This window comes from Oncorhynchus masou, chromosome 10 (assembly GCF_036934945.1).
Source record: "Oncorhynchus masou masou isolate Uvic2021 chromosome 10, UVic_Omas_1.1, whole genome shotgun sequence".
Taxonomy (NCBI): domain Eukaryota; kingdom Metazoa; phylum Chordata; class Actinopteri; order Salmoniformes; family Salmonidae; genus Oncorhynchus; species Oncorhynchus masou.
In genome coordinates, this window is record NC_088221.1 from 28553798 (window position 1) to 28575221 (window position 21424).

At 44.2% G+C, this 21424-nt stretch overlaps 1 protein-coding gene across 3 annotated transcripts; it reads left to right on the plus strand.

The window, feature by feature from the left end:
• Positions 1-58: 58 nt before the first annotated feature.
• On the plus strand, positions 59-18850 carry LOC135547471 (serine/threonine-protein kinase LATS2-like). Of its 3 annotated transcripts, none has more exons than XM_064976512.1 (10): positions 59-296; positions 395-607; positions 5032-5709; positions 10232-10364; positions 11997-13531; positions 13889-14131; positions 14269-14608; positions 14717-14899; positions 15005-15111; positions 15236-18850. In XM_064976512.1, exons 3-10 carry the CDS (start codon positions 5356-5358, stop codon positions 15761-15763), a joined length of 3423 nt encoding a protein of 1140 aa, XP_064832584.1. In that variant the 5' UTR covers positions 59-296; positions 395-607; positions 5032-5355; the 3' UTR covers positions 15764-18850. The 3 variants fall into 3 exon arrangements, with proteins under 3 accessions (XP_064832584.1, XP_064832583.1, XP_064832582.1); XM_064976511.1 differs by having other exon boundaries at positions 427-607; XM_064976510.1 differs by lacking the exon at positions 395-607.
• The last annotated feature ends 2574 nt before the right edge of the window (positions 18851-21424 follow it).

Genomic DNA, 21424 nt, shown 5'->3' on the forward strand with positions numbered 1-21424 from the left:
GTAGGAAGCACCGCCTATAATATGTGTGGCGCTGACGTGCATTTGTCCCTCACGTGACTCCTGGAATGTTAACAATGCAGTAAGTGTCGTCCAATTTTGTACTGAATTCTAATTCTGCCTGGAGTTGGGAGAAAATGGAGTCTCTTCATGATATTTACTCGGGCCTACCCTTAAGAGAAAGTTCGATAAATTATCGTATGTGTTGTGCAACAAATGATTGGATTTAAAGTTTCCCGAAAAGTGTATTTGGTTGGATTCTTTATCGGATTAAATCTGAATGATACATCTATCTCATGGTAAGTTAACAACTTTATATTTTGGGAAAGCCTAACTATTTTGATGAAGACACAGAAATAAAAGTTATTATTAGTACTGCATTTTATTTAAACTGAAGATAAAGCCTCGGATTTCTTCCAACGCGACCAGCTTTCGGCCAGAGAAAGACTGCTGGGACTGAAATTCTCCCTTCATTGGAATGTCGGGCTGCTCCAGGCTGTGGAGTTGCGTTGCTTCCAGCGCTAAATTGAGAAGGCCCCACGTTCTTTCACTCTCGAAATGTTAAACTAATCACAACCTCGACAAGAAAACCCACGAAGTGATCAATATGGTAAGAATATTGAAACAACCATTTTTTACTTTTCACTGTGATGGACGGGGTTCATATAGTGGCGATTTTTGCATGTAAAGCTTGGTGGGACAAACTCGACCAATTATTTTTTTAGATGTATGCCAGCAAAGCCACTACACAACATTTTATAATGCCTATGTGGTCTAAAAAGTAAGGGAAATACAACCAGGAGGATCCACTTTTATAGACTATACCGACGCGCAGACAACGCATTGCGCAAACAAAACAACCCTCGCAATATCAGCTGGAATTACATGGGTCTATTACTGAATTTATTGTTAAAAATATATATATTTGAACGGGAAGAGACTGTCACTGACAAACATGGTTACAGACCCAACAACATTATATAGTATCCTGTCATCGTGAAGAAAAACACATCAGCTCATTATAATACACAAAGTAAGCAAAACAATGAAATCATTCCGTCATTGCCAAAAATTATGAATAAGATACTGAGACCTATATAAGCAATACAACAATTGAATGTACAAACTATCGCATAATAGAAGGATGAGCATATAAAAGGCAAGCCATAATTTCGATTAAGACAATGAACAAGTAGTCATAACTATTTGTTCAGCACTTTTGAAATGTACAGCGTCAGAATTTAGAATATGGGCCATTATTACAATATGCTCCCAGTACACCAAGTCAGAACCATAGGATAAATAAGAAGACAAGGAAAGCTCTTACAATATTCAATGATGACATTTCTCTACAACAGGCAATAGGCTACATGTGCACCACCAAGTCAGAACAGTAGGTTAAGTATTGAGGGGGAGAAGGACCAAATAAGCAGCTTACTACACATCATACGCTTAAGATAACGTTATTAGCTACTGACATACACTATATATACAAAAGTATGTGGATTTAAAAAATATATAATATATATTTCAACTTTATTTAACTAAGCAAGTCAGTTAAGAACAAATTCTTATTTACAATGACGGCCTACCAAAAGGCAAAAGGCCTCCTGCGGGGACAGGGGCTGGGATTAAAAATGAATATAAAAATAGGACAATACACACATCACGACAAGAGAGACAACACTACATAAAGAGAGACAACACTACATAGACAACAACAGAGAAAGGCATAAACACTTGACAACACAGCATGGTAGCAACATTCTGAATTCTGTCGCTGTACAACATGGTAGCGGCATAAAACATGGTACAGACATTATTGGGCACAGACAACAGCACAAAGGTTAAGAATGTAGAGGCAACAACACCCCTTCAAATGACTGGATTTGGTTATTTCAGCCACACCCGTTGCTGACAAGTGTATAAAATCGAGCACACAGCCATGCAATCTCCATAGACAAGCATTGTCAGTAGAGTGGCCTTATTGAAGAGCTCTGTGACTTTCAACATGCCACCGTCATAGGATGCCACCTTTCCAACAAGTCTAGAGCTGGCCTGGTCAACTGTATGGGCTGTTATTGTGAAGTGGAATTGTCTAGGAGCAAAGGCCGTGAAATGGTAGTCCACACAAGCTCACAAAATGGGACCGGTTTGGTGGATGCCAGGAGAACGCTACCTTCCCGACTGCATAGTGCTAACTGTAAAGTTTGGTGAATGAGAAATAATGGTCTGTAGTTGTTTTTCCATGGTTCAGGCTAGGCCCCTTAGTTTCAGTGTAGGGAAATCTTAACGCTATAGCATACAATGACACACTACAGGATTCTGTGCCTCTAACTTTGTGGCAACAGTTTAGGGAAGGCCCTTTCCTGTTTCAGCATGACAATGCCCCTGTGCACAAAGCAATGTCCATACAGGAATGGTTTGTCGATCGGTGTGGAAGAACTTGACTGGCCTGCACAGAGCCCAGACCTCAACCCAATCGAACACCTTTAGGATGAATTGGATCGCCGAATGCGAGCCAGGCCTAATCGCCCAACATCCATGCCCGACCTCACTAATGCTTTTGTGGCTGAATAGAAGCAAGTCCCCGCAGCAATGTTCCATCATCATCTAGTGGAAAGCCTTCACAGAAGAGTAGAAACTGTTATAGCAGCAAAGAGGGACCAACTACATTTGAATGCTCTTGATTTTGGAATGAGATGTTTGACGAGGTTTCCACATACTTTTGGTCATGTAGTGGATCTTCCAGGCATATTACACTTATGCAGCAGTATACAAGACATATTTTTGGACTCACCATTGCTGTGATCACTTGAACATGCCAGTGCTTCTTGTGGGCAAACTTTGTCATCAAAGTCTGGCAATCTCTCGATTTATGGTGCTTTCAAGACAACTGGTAACTCAGAGTCATGATGTCAGTGATCTTAAGGTCGGAGCTCTAGAAAGAGGCCAGAGTTCCAAGTTCCGAGTTGTCTTGAACACACCAATGTAATTCAACCTGTTTTGGCCCATGGTGTTGCTTGTGAATGTTCATCCTTTTAAACTTGGAAAAGAGACCCTTTCAGATCGATTTTTTTTGAATCCATAAATCCAGACTTGGACCACACACCCTCTCCACCTAATAGCAGGCAGGGGAAGCAAAATAGTGATTGCTTCTCAACTCTTGCAGTTAGCCATCGATTCCTTCCAAACCACTCATTGTTGAATATGCTATTTCAGACTTGTTGAGCAATGTTTTGTCCAAAGCCCAATGAGCACTGATAGGTTTAATCTATCATTTCTCTTCATATGACAAGGATTGAAATGGATTTGCCAGGATATAATTCATGAAGATGACTGCTTGCTAGCTAAGATTGTGAAAGTATGATGTTGACATGATCAGTCCAATCAAAGCTACAGTAGATATAACGTGATTTGAAGCCATTTTATCTGTGGCCAATGACCTTGAGTGTTCTTGGACAGGCACTTCTCATGTAAATCTATGGCAGCATCCAAGGGGGCCTGAACTGTCTAGCTGTCCCTGTAGATTTGGTGGTGACGTAGTGTCCCCATGAATGACACAACACTGAGCCAATCACGGCGCAACTGGAGTCGATTACCAACACCTACACTCTGTATTTCCGCTGCCTGTCCCTCCACCACAGAAAGCACTGAGCTAGGCTGAAACACCTGCATTTTGGAGCTGCCTTACTCAATAAAGAGACCATGTTTTTATGCAGCTTTTTTAAATCAAGGAATTTGGGGGGGGGGCATTGTTTTCAAACTGAGATGTGACACGAATTAATGCCAAAATAACAAGCCAAAAAAGGGTGTTTTTTTTGTTTGTTTTTTTGCTCAAATGGCCGGGCTCACTTCCTCCTTGCTGTTAGATTCATTATAAGTGTGCATGATGTTCTGTTGGGTCAAATGCAGTCAACAGATTGTTCCAAACAAGCATGATGCTGTGTTCCACTTTGCATCTTAATAAAAATCATTCCAGTTCTTTTATATTTTTTGCATGTCAAATCTCAATATTTGGAGAGAAAAAAATCACAATTAGATCTTTTGCCGAGATCAGATAGGTTGATAAGATAATTACTTTATTATCCCGTGGGAAAATGTTGGTTGTGGCTCAGTGTATACATAAAAACACACAATCAAACATAGAAAATGACATTATACAAGTGTGAAAAGCAATCACTGATTCATCTGTACACTATACACATGAGTACACTCTGTCAACTGCAGGCCTGCCCACTGTTCCTACTAGTGGGTTTAAAACATGTATGAGCCTTGTAAGTAGGAGACCCTGTCTCTACTCTCCTCTCTGTTTTTCAGTGGAAATCTATTTTTCTGTTGTTTATTTTGGTCAGCTCTGCCCCGTGATGCAATGGTATGAGTTTTCTTGTCGTCACTTGTGGAATGGAATGCTATGGGTCAGATGTGGCACGCAAAGCAAGAATGGGAGCTGAGGTTAAATATTCTGGAGATTGCTATGGTGCTTGGCACTACCATCCTAAATATGTGTTTGTTCAGAAAAACTACACTCACAGTGAGTGCTGTGTTTGTGTCAGAAAATGCCTCAAACACTCTAAGCTAACCACCTATATTTTAATAATTGTCATAATTGAACATGCCTAAGTTACACAGGTCCAATACATTAATAAAATGTTATACACGATCAAACATGAATAATAGGGTTTTACACCACAAAAGCTATGTTACACATATTACACTGCAATAATACATTGTTGTTGCTATGTGACTATTCCACGTGTGCACAGATAAATATGCTTCCTTCACACCTATTATGACCCAGAGAGTAGCACTGCCACAATAGAATGTAGACGATGTTCTTGGAGATAAAACTGCAAAGGGGTGTTAATATTGGATCACACAGGAGAAGTTCACACACAGTTGATGAGATGTGTGTGACTAATGTAACCCTAGGCCACCATGACCACAACCCGACCACACACACACACACACATCTTGACCATACCCATACAGTGACATTTTAGTAACGTTTTCTGCTCTGGTCTTGCTCCACAGGTACAGAAGGGAGCCAGAGTGGTTTGGGCCAAGGGCATCCTTGTGACCCCTCACATGACTTGGAATAGGAATGAGTGTGATCCCTAAAACACACAACATGGAACGCCAGTTGGAATCCTATCAGTAGGAGCCAGCAACACAGAGACAAACTAAAACCTTGACCAAGAGAAAGAGAGGAGGAAACATAATCTCTCCTACTGGAGGGCCTTATCTATTTAGGTCACAGAGTTCCAGAGCAAGCTTACGAGTGTTGTGTCAGTGTGAGTTGTGGGTGTCTGTTTGGGTGTGAGTTCCCTAGGCTAGATACTAAAACAGGGGAGTGTCATGAGGCCCAAGACGTTCCCCGCTGCTCCGTATGTGGGCAACACGCGCCAGCGCCTCCAGGAGATCAAGGAGGGGCTGAAGCAGCCAGCCAAGCTGGTGAGCCAGGCCCTCCATGGGGGCAGCTCCTGGGGTGAGGGGGGCCGCGGGACCGAAAGCAAGGGCAAAGACCCCGGGAGTCGCCAGCAGCAGCTCCGGCCCCCTCAGAAGTTCAACAACTACCAGAACGCTTTGAGAGAGATCCGCAGGTCCCTCATGCCCTTTGCCAATGAGTCTGGCCCCTCTGGCTCCACCCACCCTGCTGGAGATGTCAACCGACAGATGCTGCAGGAGTTGGTCAATGCTGGCTGTGACCAGGTGAGGACTGGAGAGTGAGTGAGTGTCTGTGCGCTTTCAAGTGGGAGAATCTGCTCTCGTCTGTATCATTGTCTCAGCTTAAATGCTGGTTCTATAATCATGTCCTGTAAGTGCCTAACATAACTCACAAATGTGGATGTTGAAAGCGCCATTCATTGTCATAATATCCAGAGTACAGTACAATGGTTACATAATGTGGAACGCAGAAATGTCAAAATATCAGTTGGTTTCTTCATCCTCTTTTGGAACGAGTGAATGTCTTGTCCACTCCAGAGAGAGATAGAAGAGGAGAGCGAAGGTTTCTGCAGGAAATTGTCTGCTCACACATGCTCACCTTTCGCCTAAAGAAATAAAGCCTACTATATTTCAGATATGGATAGCCTTATTACAGGGATGAAATTTCTCTGAGTATTTCTAAGTAATAAGGGTCAGGCTGTTCAGCAGAGTTCAGTCTCTTTAAACACCAATAACTGGCCGAAGATCAGGGCATTTTAAAGGGCTCTGTGTGTTCCAAGCACTTGGACTGGCCAGATACCAGTTACTATAATCAGACTCAGTACTGTGGTTGAAGTCTTCAGGACAGGCCTGAGGACAGGCCCTGTGATGGCAGCACTCTCATTTTAAAGAATGCTTAACTCAAGTCTGTGCCAGGGAAAAAATGCTCCTCAGACCTCGGCACAGTAGAATTCGAGATAGTGGGGCGAGAGGGAGGGAAGAAAGACACAAGCCAGATAGATGCAACTCTTTTCCTGCCTACTGACTTTGACTGTCTGTCGTCTGGCTTTCACCATCATAGTGATGGATTGTAGATATGGTGTCTCAGTGAGTGAAGCTGCGGTCGCCTGTCCCTGTGTTTGTCCTAGGACGGCCTCCTCAAGTTAACCCAGTCGGACCGAGGAACGGGTCCAGTAAAGACATTAACAACAACATTATGACCATTTAGCAACTTCATCAGTCCTCCGCCCTTTACATAAATGCTTTTAGTTTTCTGGACCAGCCACCAGGCGTGTCATATGATGGATGGTCCTGGTCGACTGTAACCGAGGGGCCACTGAACAGACCATTGAGTGTGTGCCCGGGCCCGTATTTTCCTACACATTCCACAGCCATAATGGCCACTGTAGTGAGTGGCCTCTCTAGTCTCAACCCCCCTCCATCCCCAAGGGCCCTCTGGCCTTATTCTTATCAGCAGGCTCTCCTCCTCCAGCCACAAATTACACAGCGCTGCGGCAAGTTACATAATCACAGTAAAAGAGGAAATGTTTTGGTGGGGAGCGAGGAGGGGTGGAGTGTGGAGGAGCTCTTTTCCTCTCCTCCGCCTTCCTTCATGTGTACAGCGGCTGCACTATTACTGTACGAGGGGCGGGCCAGGCGGAGTGGAGGGGAGACAGGAATCTTATGCACACTAAGCATATTAAACCTCTGACATATGAAATGATGTGGTCGCTGCCTTTATGTAATGATGAGGTTAACAGGATGTGACAGAGGCCTTGTGTGTGTGTTTGGGATAACTCCCTGGCTTGTTGCTGTAACCATTATAACAAGGGTGCAAATGTGGTTGAGGATATTTTAGGCACATGAGTCTAGTAGACAAACAGAGGGAGAAGATGAGAGTATGTGAGAGGGAGGGAGAGCAATGGGAGGAAAAGACACCCAAAAATACAGATTTCCAAATAGCTGGAATTCTTTACTTCCTGGCCTGTGGAAGTGAGTGTTTATTTTCGGTTTCCTGTGCCTGTACGCTAGTATGTGTGTGTGTTATGCGTGAGGGAGAGGGAGGGAAAGAGTGTGTTTTGGTTCAGTTATATGGGCAGGCCCACTCTGATGTACACACACATTGTGTAGAATATCTGTGGCTCCGTTGTTTCCTGGTTCTGAGAGCTGATTGCAGCCCTGTTTTTAAACCCTTAAGTTTCCTCCCTGCAAATGGAAGCACCCAGTCTGTGTCAGAACCTGTGGACACACAATGGCTGCATTAGTCTCTTTAAACTAGTTTAAAGTCCACTTCAGTCCTTAAAATGTGTTTAGCCCTAGTTAGGGTTGTTGTGGTGACTGCCATGACTGCAGTCAAATTCTAAGTGACCGTTGAGTCATCTGTAACCTCCTCTTATGCACTCTGTATATGTGTTAGTAGTACCCAACTCGCTAACGATCATCAGGTCGCAAATGGCCTGGTAGTCAGGGCTCTATTGACCCTCTAACCACTCTGATATAAACGCAATCTAAAACTAAAACAAATCTGCTTCTAAAACTCACCTCACTGTGATGATCAATTTGAAGAAAGAAATTCAACAACGGGTTGAAACTGAGTGGAAAACATGGTTGTTGTGGATATTGCTTCAAAGTCTAATACAAAGAAATAGACAGCACTTTCTAAGGTAATGATTCATTCAAAACATCCATATGCATATTAGAACTTATGCATATTCATAGGCCCACGCCGTAATGAGTCGAAGACACCCCCCCCCCAAAAAAACGTAATTAAAATTATTGTGCTGTTATACGATACATAGCCTTCTGCATATTACACAAAAATACAGATTTTAAGATATCTTTGGTATATAATTGGTCTATCCTAAGTTGAGTTATTCTTCAGTTTGTAGTGAATTTGATTTTGAATAGCCTAGTAATAGGGCATTTAATTTATTTTCATAGTTAATAGGCTGACACATGACCTTATAGCTAGAGAATATCTCACTACTGTGCATTTCCATCTCCTCCCCTCTCTTCTTCTTTCCTTTCTCCAGCATACAGAGAGAGGGGGTGGCAACAGTTTAATGAAATGTTTAGGTGTGAAAACATGTTACTATTGATGTTCCCAAACAGATTTCACTTGGTTTCCCAACTGAAGCACTGAGTAGCTGTAGAAACAGGGTGGGAACAGAGCCCATGGCATACAGTTTGGGCAGAATATCACCAGTTGCGCGTGGTGAAGTAACCGGAGTAGCCTAAACAAACCAGTGGGAAAGTGGCCTCAATTTCTGCCCATTTAATAATGGGACATTGTAAATCAAAACTAATTTTACATATTAGTAAAGACAAGATTAAACTTAGAATAGTCTGTTGGGTTAAAATTAGAACATATTTTTGCGACTTTCTAAAGTCCTCTATCCTATACTTTCATCATGCAGCCCATATATCTTTTGATTTCTAAGACATTTTAAGGTTTGTATCATTCTCAACTACAGTTGACAAATAAGTCTAAATCTAGTGAATAGGACCTGTTTCAAATGATTACTTTTACGCTCAGCATAGCCACTTCATATGTGCACTCTCACGACAGGAATTTGAAAAATATACTTTCTATTTTATTCAGCTGTTCAATTATATTCTTATTACTATAAAATAATATCAACTAATGGAACATGACTCATAAGCATATTTTGTCTACTAAATGAACAAGCCTACAGCCTATGGCATGGCACATAGCCAGATAACATACAGTAGGCCAACTCACATTTTGTTCTTCTGAAATACATTTTCTTCAAATAATAATGTTTCTTTAGACCTGCTGAAAATACATTCATTGGTGATGGAATATATTAAATTGATTTATAACTTTTCTTTCATGCAGATGTTCCAAAGGCACACATCAGCAGCTTGTATGCGTGGAGGTTTGGAGATGCTAAACATGTTTATGTTAATTAACGGTCAATTACCTTGAGACCGGCAGTCTTATGCATGACAATAACCGTCTGACAAAAATGAATGACCGCCACAACCACAACCCTAGCTCTAGTTTATTTTCTGTCAAATGTAATATTCATATTCAACATCATCAAGATTAGTCTTGATTCTATGTTTTAAACAACAACCTCCAGTGGTTCTTTCAGATAAGCCGTAGGATTTGGTTGAAGTTCTCTAACTTACCAGCGGAGGCAGTGTGGGGCTGAATGCCTGTGTTGACTGAGGGCCACACTGAGGTATGGGTTCAATGTCTTTAGAGTGAGGTCATATGACATTAAGGGGTATTTCCTCATGTAGGTGTGGGTCGGCTAGTTAAAGAACAGTCACAGCTTATGTCGTGTTTATTTTCACGTCTCACTCACTGATGTTTAATGGCTGTTGTTGTTTGTACGCTGCCTATCAGCCAGTATGAAAATAGTAGGATAACCTGCATGATCTTTATATAAATCCTAAAATATGTACTACAGTATGGTACAGGACTGTCACCGTAGAGGTCCTTGTCATAAAAATAGCATGCTGTTGAAATGTTGAAAGAATGTAAAAGGGAAGGTTCTCTGTTGTTGTTGTGTGTGTGTGTGTGGCTCAGGAAGTGGCTGGTGCATGACCCCAGGAGAAGAGGATGCAGGTGCAAGGCCTGCTGAGGGGCTGTTTAAATCATCATGTCCTTATGTGTGCATGGTTGACAATAGAAGAGACAATGACAACAGAAGAGGCTATACACTATCTGGCACTAAAATAATGCAATCTGTTCCACAAAATGAGATGGATGAGTGTCATCAGTCAAGTCTCTCAATGATTTATCAGTGTCTTTTCAACACCGTTGTTTTGCCACCAGGAAATGGCAGTGCGGGCTCTGAAGCAGACGGGCAGCAGAAACATTGAGGCTGCTCTGGAGTACATCAGTAAGATGGGATACCTGGACCCCCGCAATGAACTCATCGTCCAGGTCATCAAACAGACCTCACCAGGTAATACAACTCATGCACATACAGTGCATTCGGGAAGTATTCAGACCCCTTTACTTGTTCAACATTTCATAAATGTACAGTCTTATTCTAAAAAGGATTAAATTGGTGACAAAGCTACAACAGGTTGATAGAATTGTTTGCAAATTTATTAAAAGTAAAAAACGGAAATATGACATTTACATAAGTATTCATACCCTTTACTCAGTACTTTGTTGAAACACCTTTGGCAGCGATTACAGCCACGAACCTTCTTGGGTATGACTTAACAAGCTTGGCACACCTGTATTTGGGGAGTTTATCCCATTCATCTCTGCAGATATTCTCAAGATCTGTCTCCAGAGATGTTCGATCGGGTTCAAGTCCGGGCTCTGGCAGGGCTGCTCAAGGACATTCAGAGACTTGTCCCGAAGCCACTGCTATGTGGTCTTGGCTGTGTGCTTAGGATTGTTGTCCTGTTGGAAGGTGAACCTTCATCCCAGTATGAAAACCTGCTCCAGAGAGCTCAGGACCTCATCAAGGATCACTCTGTACTTTGCTCCGTTCATCTTTCCCTCGATCCTGACGAGTCTCCCAGTCCCTGCAGCTTAAAAACATCCCCACAGCATAATGCTGCCACCACCATGCTTCACCGTAGGGATGGTGCCAGGTTTCCTCCAGATGTGACGCTTGGCATTCAGGCCAAATAGTTCAACTTGGTTTAATCAGAGCAGAGAATCTTGTTTCTCATGGTCTGAGAGTCCTTTAGGTGCCTTTTGCAAACTCCAAGCAGGCTGTCATGTGCCTTTTACTGAGGTGTGGCTTTTGTTTGGCCACTACCATAAAGGCCTGATTGGTGGAGTGCTGCAGTGATGTTGGTCCTTCTGGAAGATTCTCTCATTTCCACAGAGGAACTCTGGATGTCTGTCGGAGTGACCATCTCCCTGACCATGACCAAGGCCCTTCTACCCGATTGCTCAGTTTGGCAGGGCGTCCAGCTCTTGGAAGAGTCTTGGTGGTTCCAAACTTCTTCCATTTAAGAATGATGGAGGCCACTGTGTTATTGGGGACCTTCAATGCTGCAGACATTTTTGGTACCCTACCCCAGATCTTAAATAAAGGTAAAATAAAAAATAAAAATCTGTGCCTCGACACAATCCTGTCTCGGAGCTCTACGGACAATTCCTTCGACCTCATGCCTTGGTATTTGCTCTGACATGCATTGTCAACTGTGGGACCTTATATAGACAGGTGTGTGCCTTTCCAAATTATGTCCAGTCAATTGTATTTACCACAAGTGGACTGCAGAAACATCTCAAGGATGATAAATGGAAACAGGATGCACCTGAGCTCATTTTCAAATCTCATAGCAATACTTATCTAAATAAGAAATTTCCAGGTTTTATTTGTAATACATTTGCAAAAATGTCTAAAAACCTGATTTCACTTTGTCTTTATGGGCTATTGTGTGTTGATTAATGAGGAAAATGTTTTATTTAATCCATTTTAGAATAAGGCTGTAATGTAGCAAAATGTGGGAAAAGTGAAGGGGTCTGAATAGTATCCGAATGCACGGTACATTCTAAATATATGCACATAAAGTTTGAAATGCAGTAAGGATATGAACTCACTCCCCACTATGATTTCTGTCCACAGGCAAAGGGGGCATTCCAAACTCAATGGACCACAGACCACCATTGGAGGGAACAAGTGAGGGCGCCATGCCTCCCTACCACCAGATGGGGGCGCCGATGTATGAGGGTGCTGGTTATGAGCCAGAGGGCGCCTACATGGGCACCCCTCCTGTCATGAACTACATGATGCCCCCCTCGGTCGCGGTACAGGGCCCTGCCATAGGTAACCCCATGGGACGCCCTCTCAGCATGGGAGCCTACACTCCAGCCATGGCAGCCTACCCTTCAGCCAATCCAGGGAACCCCATGTATACCCCAGGCACCACGCAGAATGCCTATCCAGGCAGTATGGAGCAGGCCATGATGGGCTACAGCGTCCCCAGCCAGCCCCTGCAGCTCCAGCCCCAGGCACCAGGAGGCCCTGTCCCAGGTCCCCACTACGACTATGGCCACGTCCGGCCTCACATGTTGGAGCCCTCAAGCTACGGCGTGCAGAGGAGTGCCTCCTTCCAGAACAAGATGCCGCCGCTGGCACCCGACAACTACGTCAACATGCAGGGGAAAGGGGTCATGGGCCAGAATGGGGGAGGGTACCCTCCTAACATGTACATACCGCCCCACCCCCAGCAGTCCAGCCCAACCTCACACCAGGTCCACATGATGTCCCGCTCACCCGGTGGAGCCGCTGCTGCCCTGGGTCCAGATTTCTCTGACCTGCTCACACCCTCTAGAGCCAGCCTTAACCTGGACCTGTACGAGCAGCACCAGCACCACTGGGCTGGTCCCCAGGGGCCTGAGGGGGCCCCTCCAGCCAGGCAGCCCCAGCCTCAGGGGCCCTTCCGGGGAGAGGTGCGGGTCCCCAGTAGGACCAGCTCCTTCAACAACCGGTCAGTGCCCCCAAACAATGTCCGACCCACCCTGGTCACCCCAGCTCCCGGCAAGCAGGACCCATCCCTGGGACAACCCAACACCATCACAGCGGTGACTTCGCCCCCCATCCAGCAGCCAGTGAAGAGCATCCGAGTAATGAGGCCCGAGCCGAAGACTGCTGTGGGGCCATGTCACCCTGGCTGGTTGGCTGCTCAGGAAGCATCTGAGCCCCTCGCCTACATGCCTGAAGAGGCCTACTCTCTGGAGCATGCCCAGGAGACCCGCTGTCCACCACCTCCCTACCCCAAAACCCTGCACATGTCTGGGACTGCTTCAGAGGCAGGGCCCCTGGAGGGACCAGGAGGAGCTATGTGTGGAGCCCCAGACCTCAACACTCCTTCTAGGCCACATGGTGGTAGTGGAGGAGGAAAGGCAGAGGAGAGCCAGATGAAAGAGAAGACCAAGTCTGGGAAAGGAGAGAAGGCAGTGAAAAACAAGAAGCAGATCCAGACATCGCCGGTGCCGGTGAGGAAGAATGGACGTGATCAGGAGAAGAGGGAGTCGCGCATTAAAAGCTACTCGCCCTTCGCCTTCAAGTTCTACATGGAGCAGCATGTGGAGAATGTGATGAAGACCCACCAGCAGAAACTGAACCGCAGGCTGCAGCTAGAGCAGGAGATGTCCAAGGTGAGACAGAGAGAGACCTAAAGGTTTTGAGGACCTGTGTTGTCCTCAAGACCCTACACCTCAAACCCTACATGCCTAGAATGGGAGTCAATGAGTTCATGGCTTTATATGTAACAGCTTGTCCAAAACATTTAGAAAAACTCAGGGTTCAGTCCTTTTGATAGAATGTTATGAAATCATACAAAAAATGGCTTTTACTAGTCAAGTAATACATTAGATATTTTTTCCCCCTACATTCACAGTTGATTGAGACATTAGCAACATCAAATATAAAATATAATATAATTGTAGTAAGGTATACAGTATTTTACCAAGGCAACTTAACTTTTTTTATTCTTCCCCTCCCCCTTCCTCCAGGCTGGCCTCTCAGAGGCGGAGCAGGAGCAGATGAGGAAGATGCTGAACCAGAAGGAGTCCAACTACAACCGGCTGCGCCGTGCCAAGATGGACAAGGCCATGTTTATCAAGATCAAGACGTTGGGGATCGGGGCCTTCGGTGAGGTGTGCCTGACCCGCAAGGTGGACACGGGGGCCCTGTACGCCATGAAGACGCTGCGCAAGAAGGACGTGCTCAACCGCAACCAGGTGGCCCACGTCAAGGTAAAGCTGAAGGCAAATTATCATGATGACGCGTTACTCCTGGTGATGTTTCCATGTAATTGTGATGCCAAAAGCACATTTCAGCGTTTGGTGTGGAATGGACAATAAAGTTTTTTCTTATTGTTTCTAACCCTAAGGCTGAGCGTGACATCCTGGCGGAGGCAGACAACGAGTGGGTGGTGCGTCTGTACTACTCGTTCCAGGACCGGGACAGCCTCTACTTCGTCATGGACTACATCCCCGGAGGAGACATGATGAGCCTGCTGATCCGCATGGGCATCTTCCCCGAGCCGCTGGCATGCTTCTACGTGGCTGAGCTGACGCTGGCCATCGAGAGTGTCCACAAGATGGGCTTCATCCACCGCGACATCAAGCCGGACAACATCCTCATCGACCTGGACGGACACATCAAGTTGACCGACTTTGGCCTCTGCACTGGCTTCCGCTGGACGCACAACTCCAAGTACTATCAGAAAGGTGAGCAGGGGACAAGACAAAGGCCAAGTTCTTTCACTGCGTAGATGCTTTTGTTGCCCTGGCTTCCCCTTGATATGATCTATATGTAATATCCTCTCCTCTCTCCAGGGAGCCACATCAGACAGGACAGCATGGAGCCCAGTGACTTCTGGGACGACGTGTCCAACTGTCGTTGTGGCGACCGGCTGCAGACCCTAGAGCAGCGGGCGACACGGCAACACCAGCGCTGCCTGGCACACTCCCTGGTGGGCACGCCCAACTACATCGCCCCTGAGGTGTTGTTGCGCAAAGGTGAGGGCAAGACCGGGCATGGTGGAGTAGTTGTATGTTTGATATATGAAATAAAGAAGCCTATTATGATCTTGTTAGTGAGCAGTTGTGGTGTTGTCCTTGCAGGGTACACCCAGCTGTGTGACTGGTGGAGTGTGGGAGTGATCTTGTTTGAGATGCTGGTGGGACAGCCCCCCTTCCTGGCCCCGACACCCACCGAGACACAGATTAAGGTTAGTAGTCAGTCGACTCACGGCTCAGTAAAACTACAGAATGTGGAAATACCATATCACTCCTCAATTGCAGCTCTGAAACATACTGTATCCTCACGGTCTCCCCCTTCCCTTTCCTCTTCAGGTGATAAACTGGGAGAGCACGTTGCATGTGCCCCCGCAGATCAAGCTCAGCCCCGAGGCTGTCGACATCATCGGCCGTCTCTGCTGCTCCCCAGAGGAACGTCTTGGGAGCAACGGCGCCGGCGAGATCAAAACTCATCCCTTCTTCGACCACATGGACTTCTCCAGCAACCTGCGCACCCAGCCCGCCCCCTACCGGCCCAAGATTGCCCACCCCATGGACACTTCCAACTTCGACCCAGTGGAGGAGGATGGGGGTCCCGGGGCATGGAGTGATAGCGGAGACAGCACCCGGGCCTGGGAGACCCTCTGCACCCCACACGGGAAACACCCGGAGCACGCCTTCTACGAGTTCACCTTCCGCAGGTTCTTTGATGACAACGGCTGCCCCTTCCGCTATCCCAAGCCCCCAGAGACCAGCCACAGCCAGGGGCCTCCCAGCCACAGTGGAGCCAGCAGCATGGGCCCTGAGGAGGAAGAGGATGAGGAGGAAGAGCAGGGGGAGGGCTGTGAGCCTGTGTATGTGTAGAAGAGCCCAAACTGTTGGCTTTCTAAACCATGCCCCCCTCTCTCTTTCTCTCTCGCTCTCTCTCTCCAGCAAATCAACACTCAGCACCTGGGACCATGTCTGCCAACCTCCTATCTCCCACTGTGAATGTATGTTCATATGTGTGTGCGTGCCTCTGTATATGTGGTTTTGAAGAGACTGAGAGCGAGTGAGATATTGAGAACAGGATGGCCTGACATCTGTTCAACAATTCAAGCACTACTGTGTGGAATCTACAGCGTGAGCAGAGACTACAGTAAGAACCCCTGATCTGGGACCAAGAAACAACTAACTGTACAAGGGCTTGGCATGGGATAATGATGCCAGAGGACTGTTATGAAAAAAGACTCATCAGAACAGGTAGTTATTCTAAAAGGCTCCCACTGCACTGTGGAGGTTTACAAAAGTGTTCAGATAAGAGTTTGACGCTGGGACCGTGACCATGCGTGTTTCTAGTGGTCACAGTGCTCTATCCCATTCCTTCCGCCCTGGATCTTACAGAGATCACTTCTTCCAGGTTGACCTTACCCCATGAAGTAAACACAAACACTTGCTGTTTCACGGGTTGCTTGTCTCTTCCTTTCTGAGACTTAGGGACTAGAACCAGTGTGTGCTTTGGAGACTGAGCTGGACGTTAGGTTGGACTGGACTGAATTAACTAGCGGGAAGAATCAAAATGCAACACTTCTCACACAGCTGTGACAAAATAAGCTACCAAAATACACATACACATGCACACTTTGCAGGATGGTTGAACAACACAATCTAGGAGGGGGCAAGGAGGTTGTCCTCTGCAGCTAACCACCTGAAGTCCTCTAAAACCACAGGGTTATCTTACACATTTTATCAATGTTGTTTGAATGTTTTTCAAAGGTAGACGGTCTGACATGGCAGTCTAGAGATTCCCCCAAGGTTAACTAGCTGTGTGTCTCCTTCCTTCAACTTCACACACGTTTTTTTTTTTCTCCAAATAGGTGATGTGGGATGCCGCCATCTTGTGGTTAGAGAGCCACTATGTTGTTCCCTTACCACCCCTAAATGATTCTGTTTTGAGTGTCAGACCCAGGGGAATGGATGTGATGGGGAAATACTCGTAGGAACAACAACAAATTCCTTTGGTTGAAGTGCCAGCTGCCAGATACATGGATGACATTGTTATTTGAGTCAATCAATTCCTTTCTCGGTATTATTATGATGACTATGTTTTATTGAGCTAGTTTTGAGGAAGGTGAACTACAAGTGTGAATCATTGCATTGTTGTGGATATGGATCTTGTGATTACATACATGTTTGGTAAGCAGTCACGCCTATCCATGTCTCAACACAACACATACAGTACACCTGCTCTAAGACTGTCATGTACTGTGACATTACTGATGCCATGCGTTTTAGCCACATTGACATTTCAAAGTCCAACCTGCTAGTGCACCACTTCCACACGCGCAGTATTATAGAGTTAACACATCCAAGTGTCCCCACAGTCTCCTCGGTCCATATGGAGACATGGCAGAAACATGTGATAGTATGACTATGTGCAATACAGAAAATACAATATATCCTTTTGTAAACACTTACAATTATCCTTTTGATTTTTTTAATACTGAAACACGCTATGTACAAATATATATTATATTGGTTTATATATTTTCCGTATAGTTACATGACCCAATGCTGCTTATTATTGTGATTAATATTATTATTTGCATTTTTATCATTATTTCATGTATACGTACTTCTTTCCTTTTTGTGTAAAAAGAAAAGTGTGGGTTTGATTGCCAGTGTGTTTGAGTTTGAAAGTGCTTTTTTCAATGAATTTTGGTGCATGTCTATCCACCACAAGATGATGTTGATGATCAGTGTTTGTGCAGAATAACGACAGCAGCGTTCCTGCTCTCTGCAACTGGGCTGGCCCTGTGTGTAGGAGAGTAGGGATGGAAGAGGGAGAGAGACAGACAGTGATAGAGAAAGATGTGTTTCAGAGGCAAGGAAAGCTGGGCAGGATTGGTTGTAAAGTGTCAAATATATGAATAAATAGCCTCCTTTGTATTACAAGCCCAAGTATGGTAAATGACAGACTATTATTGGTACATTTTAATGCATCCTAATGACCACAGGTTAGTTTGACCATTAATATTATGCTTGTGTTACAGAATTGTTGTTATGTAGTGGAGCACTGCTCAAAGCAGGAAATGCTTTATTTTCTCCAATATCTCCATATGCTTATTGACAATCAACCATTGACGCAGTCTTGTATGCCCAACTGAATACCAGTATTCCATATGTGATTGCATACTGACGGAAGGGTCAAGAAGTTGCAAGTTCTGCCGTAAGTCAATTCCCAAACATTCTAAGTGCACCATTATGTATCTCAAAGATCAGATTTGTGACATAATATGAGGGAAATGTTTTAAACAATGACAATTGTTTAAACATGCCATTAATGTTTTTGCTCACTTGCATGACAAAATTATTTGAAATGTACATGTTTTTCATAATATGCCTCATGTCTTCAGGATTGGGCATCAAATTCACTTAATTTGATCATCGTTGTCAGTGCAAGTGGGATTGCCAATCCACCAGGATGGACTACTCAGTGAAAAATAGCTTTAAAAAGAAACTGCTCACCGAGTCAGTTTTCTCGTGTGTATGAGTGTTTTGTATTAGGTGTGCTGTGGATGATGTGTGGTTTCCCTGTATCTGAGTTTTGAAAGTGATGACTGACAATCTTTGACTGATTTGAGATCTTATGTAATGACTCATGATGGGATTTTTTAAATCTATGTACCTTTTTGTATTTTTACTCTCGGCAGTTTCTCATGTCTTTGATCCTCCTTAATGTATAGTACAATTTTGTTACTCTTGAATATATATTTATACAGATATACATATTTTTTTGTATCTATATTCTTTTTAATTTCCTCTGAGCTAATGTTCGAACCGCTTTGTCTACAGTATTATAGACAATATAATTTGGACAGCATATCACCTTTTTTACATATGTAATGAATTTGAAAAAATGCCTTCACTGTCCTCACGTGTAAAATATATGTATAAATTTAAATTAACCAGCGTTGACTTGTGTTGTAATTCCAAAGCCTCAAACAATGTTATGTCTGGATGAATAATATGATTGACTCTTGTTGGCTTTGAATATTAGACTTAACCAATTTTAGCAGAAAATTGTGAGAACTGTTGATGTGAGAAAGGTGAAAGATAGTGATCAATTCAGTTAATTTATTTGGACTTCTACAGGAACTTGTCTGGCATTGAAGAGCACTGAGTTTAGACAACATTAAATCATCATAATTTACAGACATGACAGATGACAACCACAAACACAGAGCTACAGTGCATTTGGAAAATATTCAGACCCTTAAACGTTTTCCAAATGTTGTTACGTTACAGCCTTATTCTAAAATGGATTTATGAAAAATGTCACATATTACCCCATGATGACAAGCAAAAGCAGGTTGTAGAAATGTATGCAAATGTATAAAAAACATATTTTTTTAAAGATACCTTATTTACAGAATTATTCAGACCTTTTGCTATGAGACTTTAAATTGAGCTCAGGTGCATCCTGTTTCCATTGATCATCCTTGAGATGTTTCTACAACTTGATTGGATCCACCTGTGGTAAATTCAATTGACAGGACATTTGGAAAGGCACACATGTCCATATAAGGTCCCACAGTTGACAATGCATGTCAGAGCAAAAAACCAAGCCACAAACTCAAAATAATTGTTCCGTAGAGCGCCGAGACAGGATTGTGTCGAGGGACAGAAGGGTACCAAAAAAATTCTGCAGCATTGAAGAATGGAAGCACCAATACTCTTTCTAGAGCTGGCTGCCTGGCCAAACAGAGCAGTCGGGGGAGAAGGGCCTTGGTCAGGGAGGTGACCAATAATCCAATGGTAAGTCTGACAGAGTTCAGAAGCCACTCCTCAGTACAGGGCATTCAACAGCCAAAAGACTCAGATCATAAGAAACAAGATTCTCTGGTCTGATGAAACCAAGTTGAACTATTTGGCCTGAATGCCAAGCGTCACGTCTGGAGGAAACCTGGCACCATCCCTACGGTGAAGCATGGTGGTGGCAGCATAATGCTGTGGGGATGTTTTTCAGCAGCGGGGGCTAGGAGACTAACAGGATTGAGGGAAAGATGAACAGACCAAAGTACAGAGAGATCCTTGATGAAAACCTGCTCCAGAGCGCTCATGACCTTGGACTGGGGCAAGGCTTTACCTTCCAACAGGGCAATGACCCTAAGCACACAGCCAAGACAATGTGCGAGTGACTTCAGGACAAGTCTCTGAATGTAATTGAGTGGCCCAGCCAGAGCCCGGACTTGAATCCAATCTAACATCTCTGGAGAGACATGAAATAGTTATGCAGCAACGCTCCCCATTGAACCTGACAGAGCTTGAGAGCATCTTCAGAGAAGAATGGGAGAAACTCCCCAAATACAGGTGTGCCAAACTTGTAGCTTCATACCCAAGAAGACTCGAGGTTGTAATTCCTACCTTAGGTGCTTCAACAAAGTACTGAGTAAGGGTCTGAATACTTATGTAAATGTGATATTTCAGTTTATTTTTAATAAAACTGTTTTTGCTTTGTCGTTATGGGGTATTGTGTGTAGCTTGAGGGGGGGGGACTATTTAATCCATTTTACAATAAGGTTGTAAAGCAACAATGTGGAGAAAGTGAATGGGTCTGCATACTTTCTGATACACACTGTGTATACAGTTGAAGTCGGAAGTTTACATACACTTATGTTGGAGTCATTAAAACTCATTTTTCAACCACTCCACAAATTTCTTGTTAACAAACTATAGTTTTGGCAAGTAGGTTACGACTTTATGCATGACAAGTAATTTTTCCAACAATTGTTTACAGACAGATTATTTCACTTATAATTCACTTTACCACAATTCCAATGGGTCAGAAGTTTACATACACAAAGTTGACTGTGCCTTTAAACAGCTTGGAAAATTCCAGAAAATGATGTCATGGCTTTAGAAGCTTCTGATAGGCTAATTGACATAATTTGAGTCAGTTGGAGGTGTACCTGTGGATGTATTTCAAGGCCTACCTTCAAACTCAGTGCCTCTTTGCTTGACCATGGGAAAATCAAAAGAAATCAACCAAGACCTCAGAAACAAAATTGTAGACCTCCACAAGTTTGGTTCATCCTTGGGAGCAATTTCCAAATTCCTGAAGGTACCACGTTCATCTGTACAAACAATAGTATGCAAGTATAAACACCATGGGACCACGCAGCTGTCATACCGCTCAGGAAGGAGATGAGTTCTGTCTCCTAGAGATGAATGTACTTTGGTGCAAAAAGTGCAAATCAATCCCAGAACAACAGCAAATGACCTTGTGAAGATGCTGGAGGAAACAGGCACAAAAGTATCTATATCCACAGGAAAACAAGTCTTATATCGACATAACTTGAAAGGCCGCTCAGCAAGGAAGAAGCAACTGCTCCAAAACCGCCATAAACAAGCCAGACTACGGTTTGCAACTGCACATGGGGACAAAGATGGTACTTTTTGGAGAAATATCCTCTGGTCGGATGAAACAAAAATATAACTCTTTGGCCATAATGACCATAGTTATGTTTGGAGGAAACGGGGAGG

Coding starts and splice junctions, on each gene's coding strand:
- LOC135547471 (XM_064976512.1), top strand. CDS start 5,356: ATGAGGCCCAAGACGTTCCCCGCTGCTCCGTATGTGGGCAACACGCGC. Junction 14,132..14,268: donor ACCAGGTGGCCCACGTCAAG/GTAAAGCTGAAG, acceptor TCTAACCCTAAG/GCTGAGCGTGACATCCTGGC. Junction 14,900..15,004: donor TGAGGTGTTGTTGCGCAAAG/GTGAGGGCAAGA, acceptor TTGTCCTTGCAG/GGTACACCCAGCTGTGTGAC.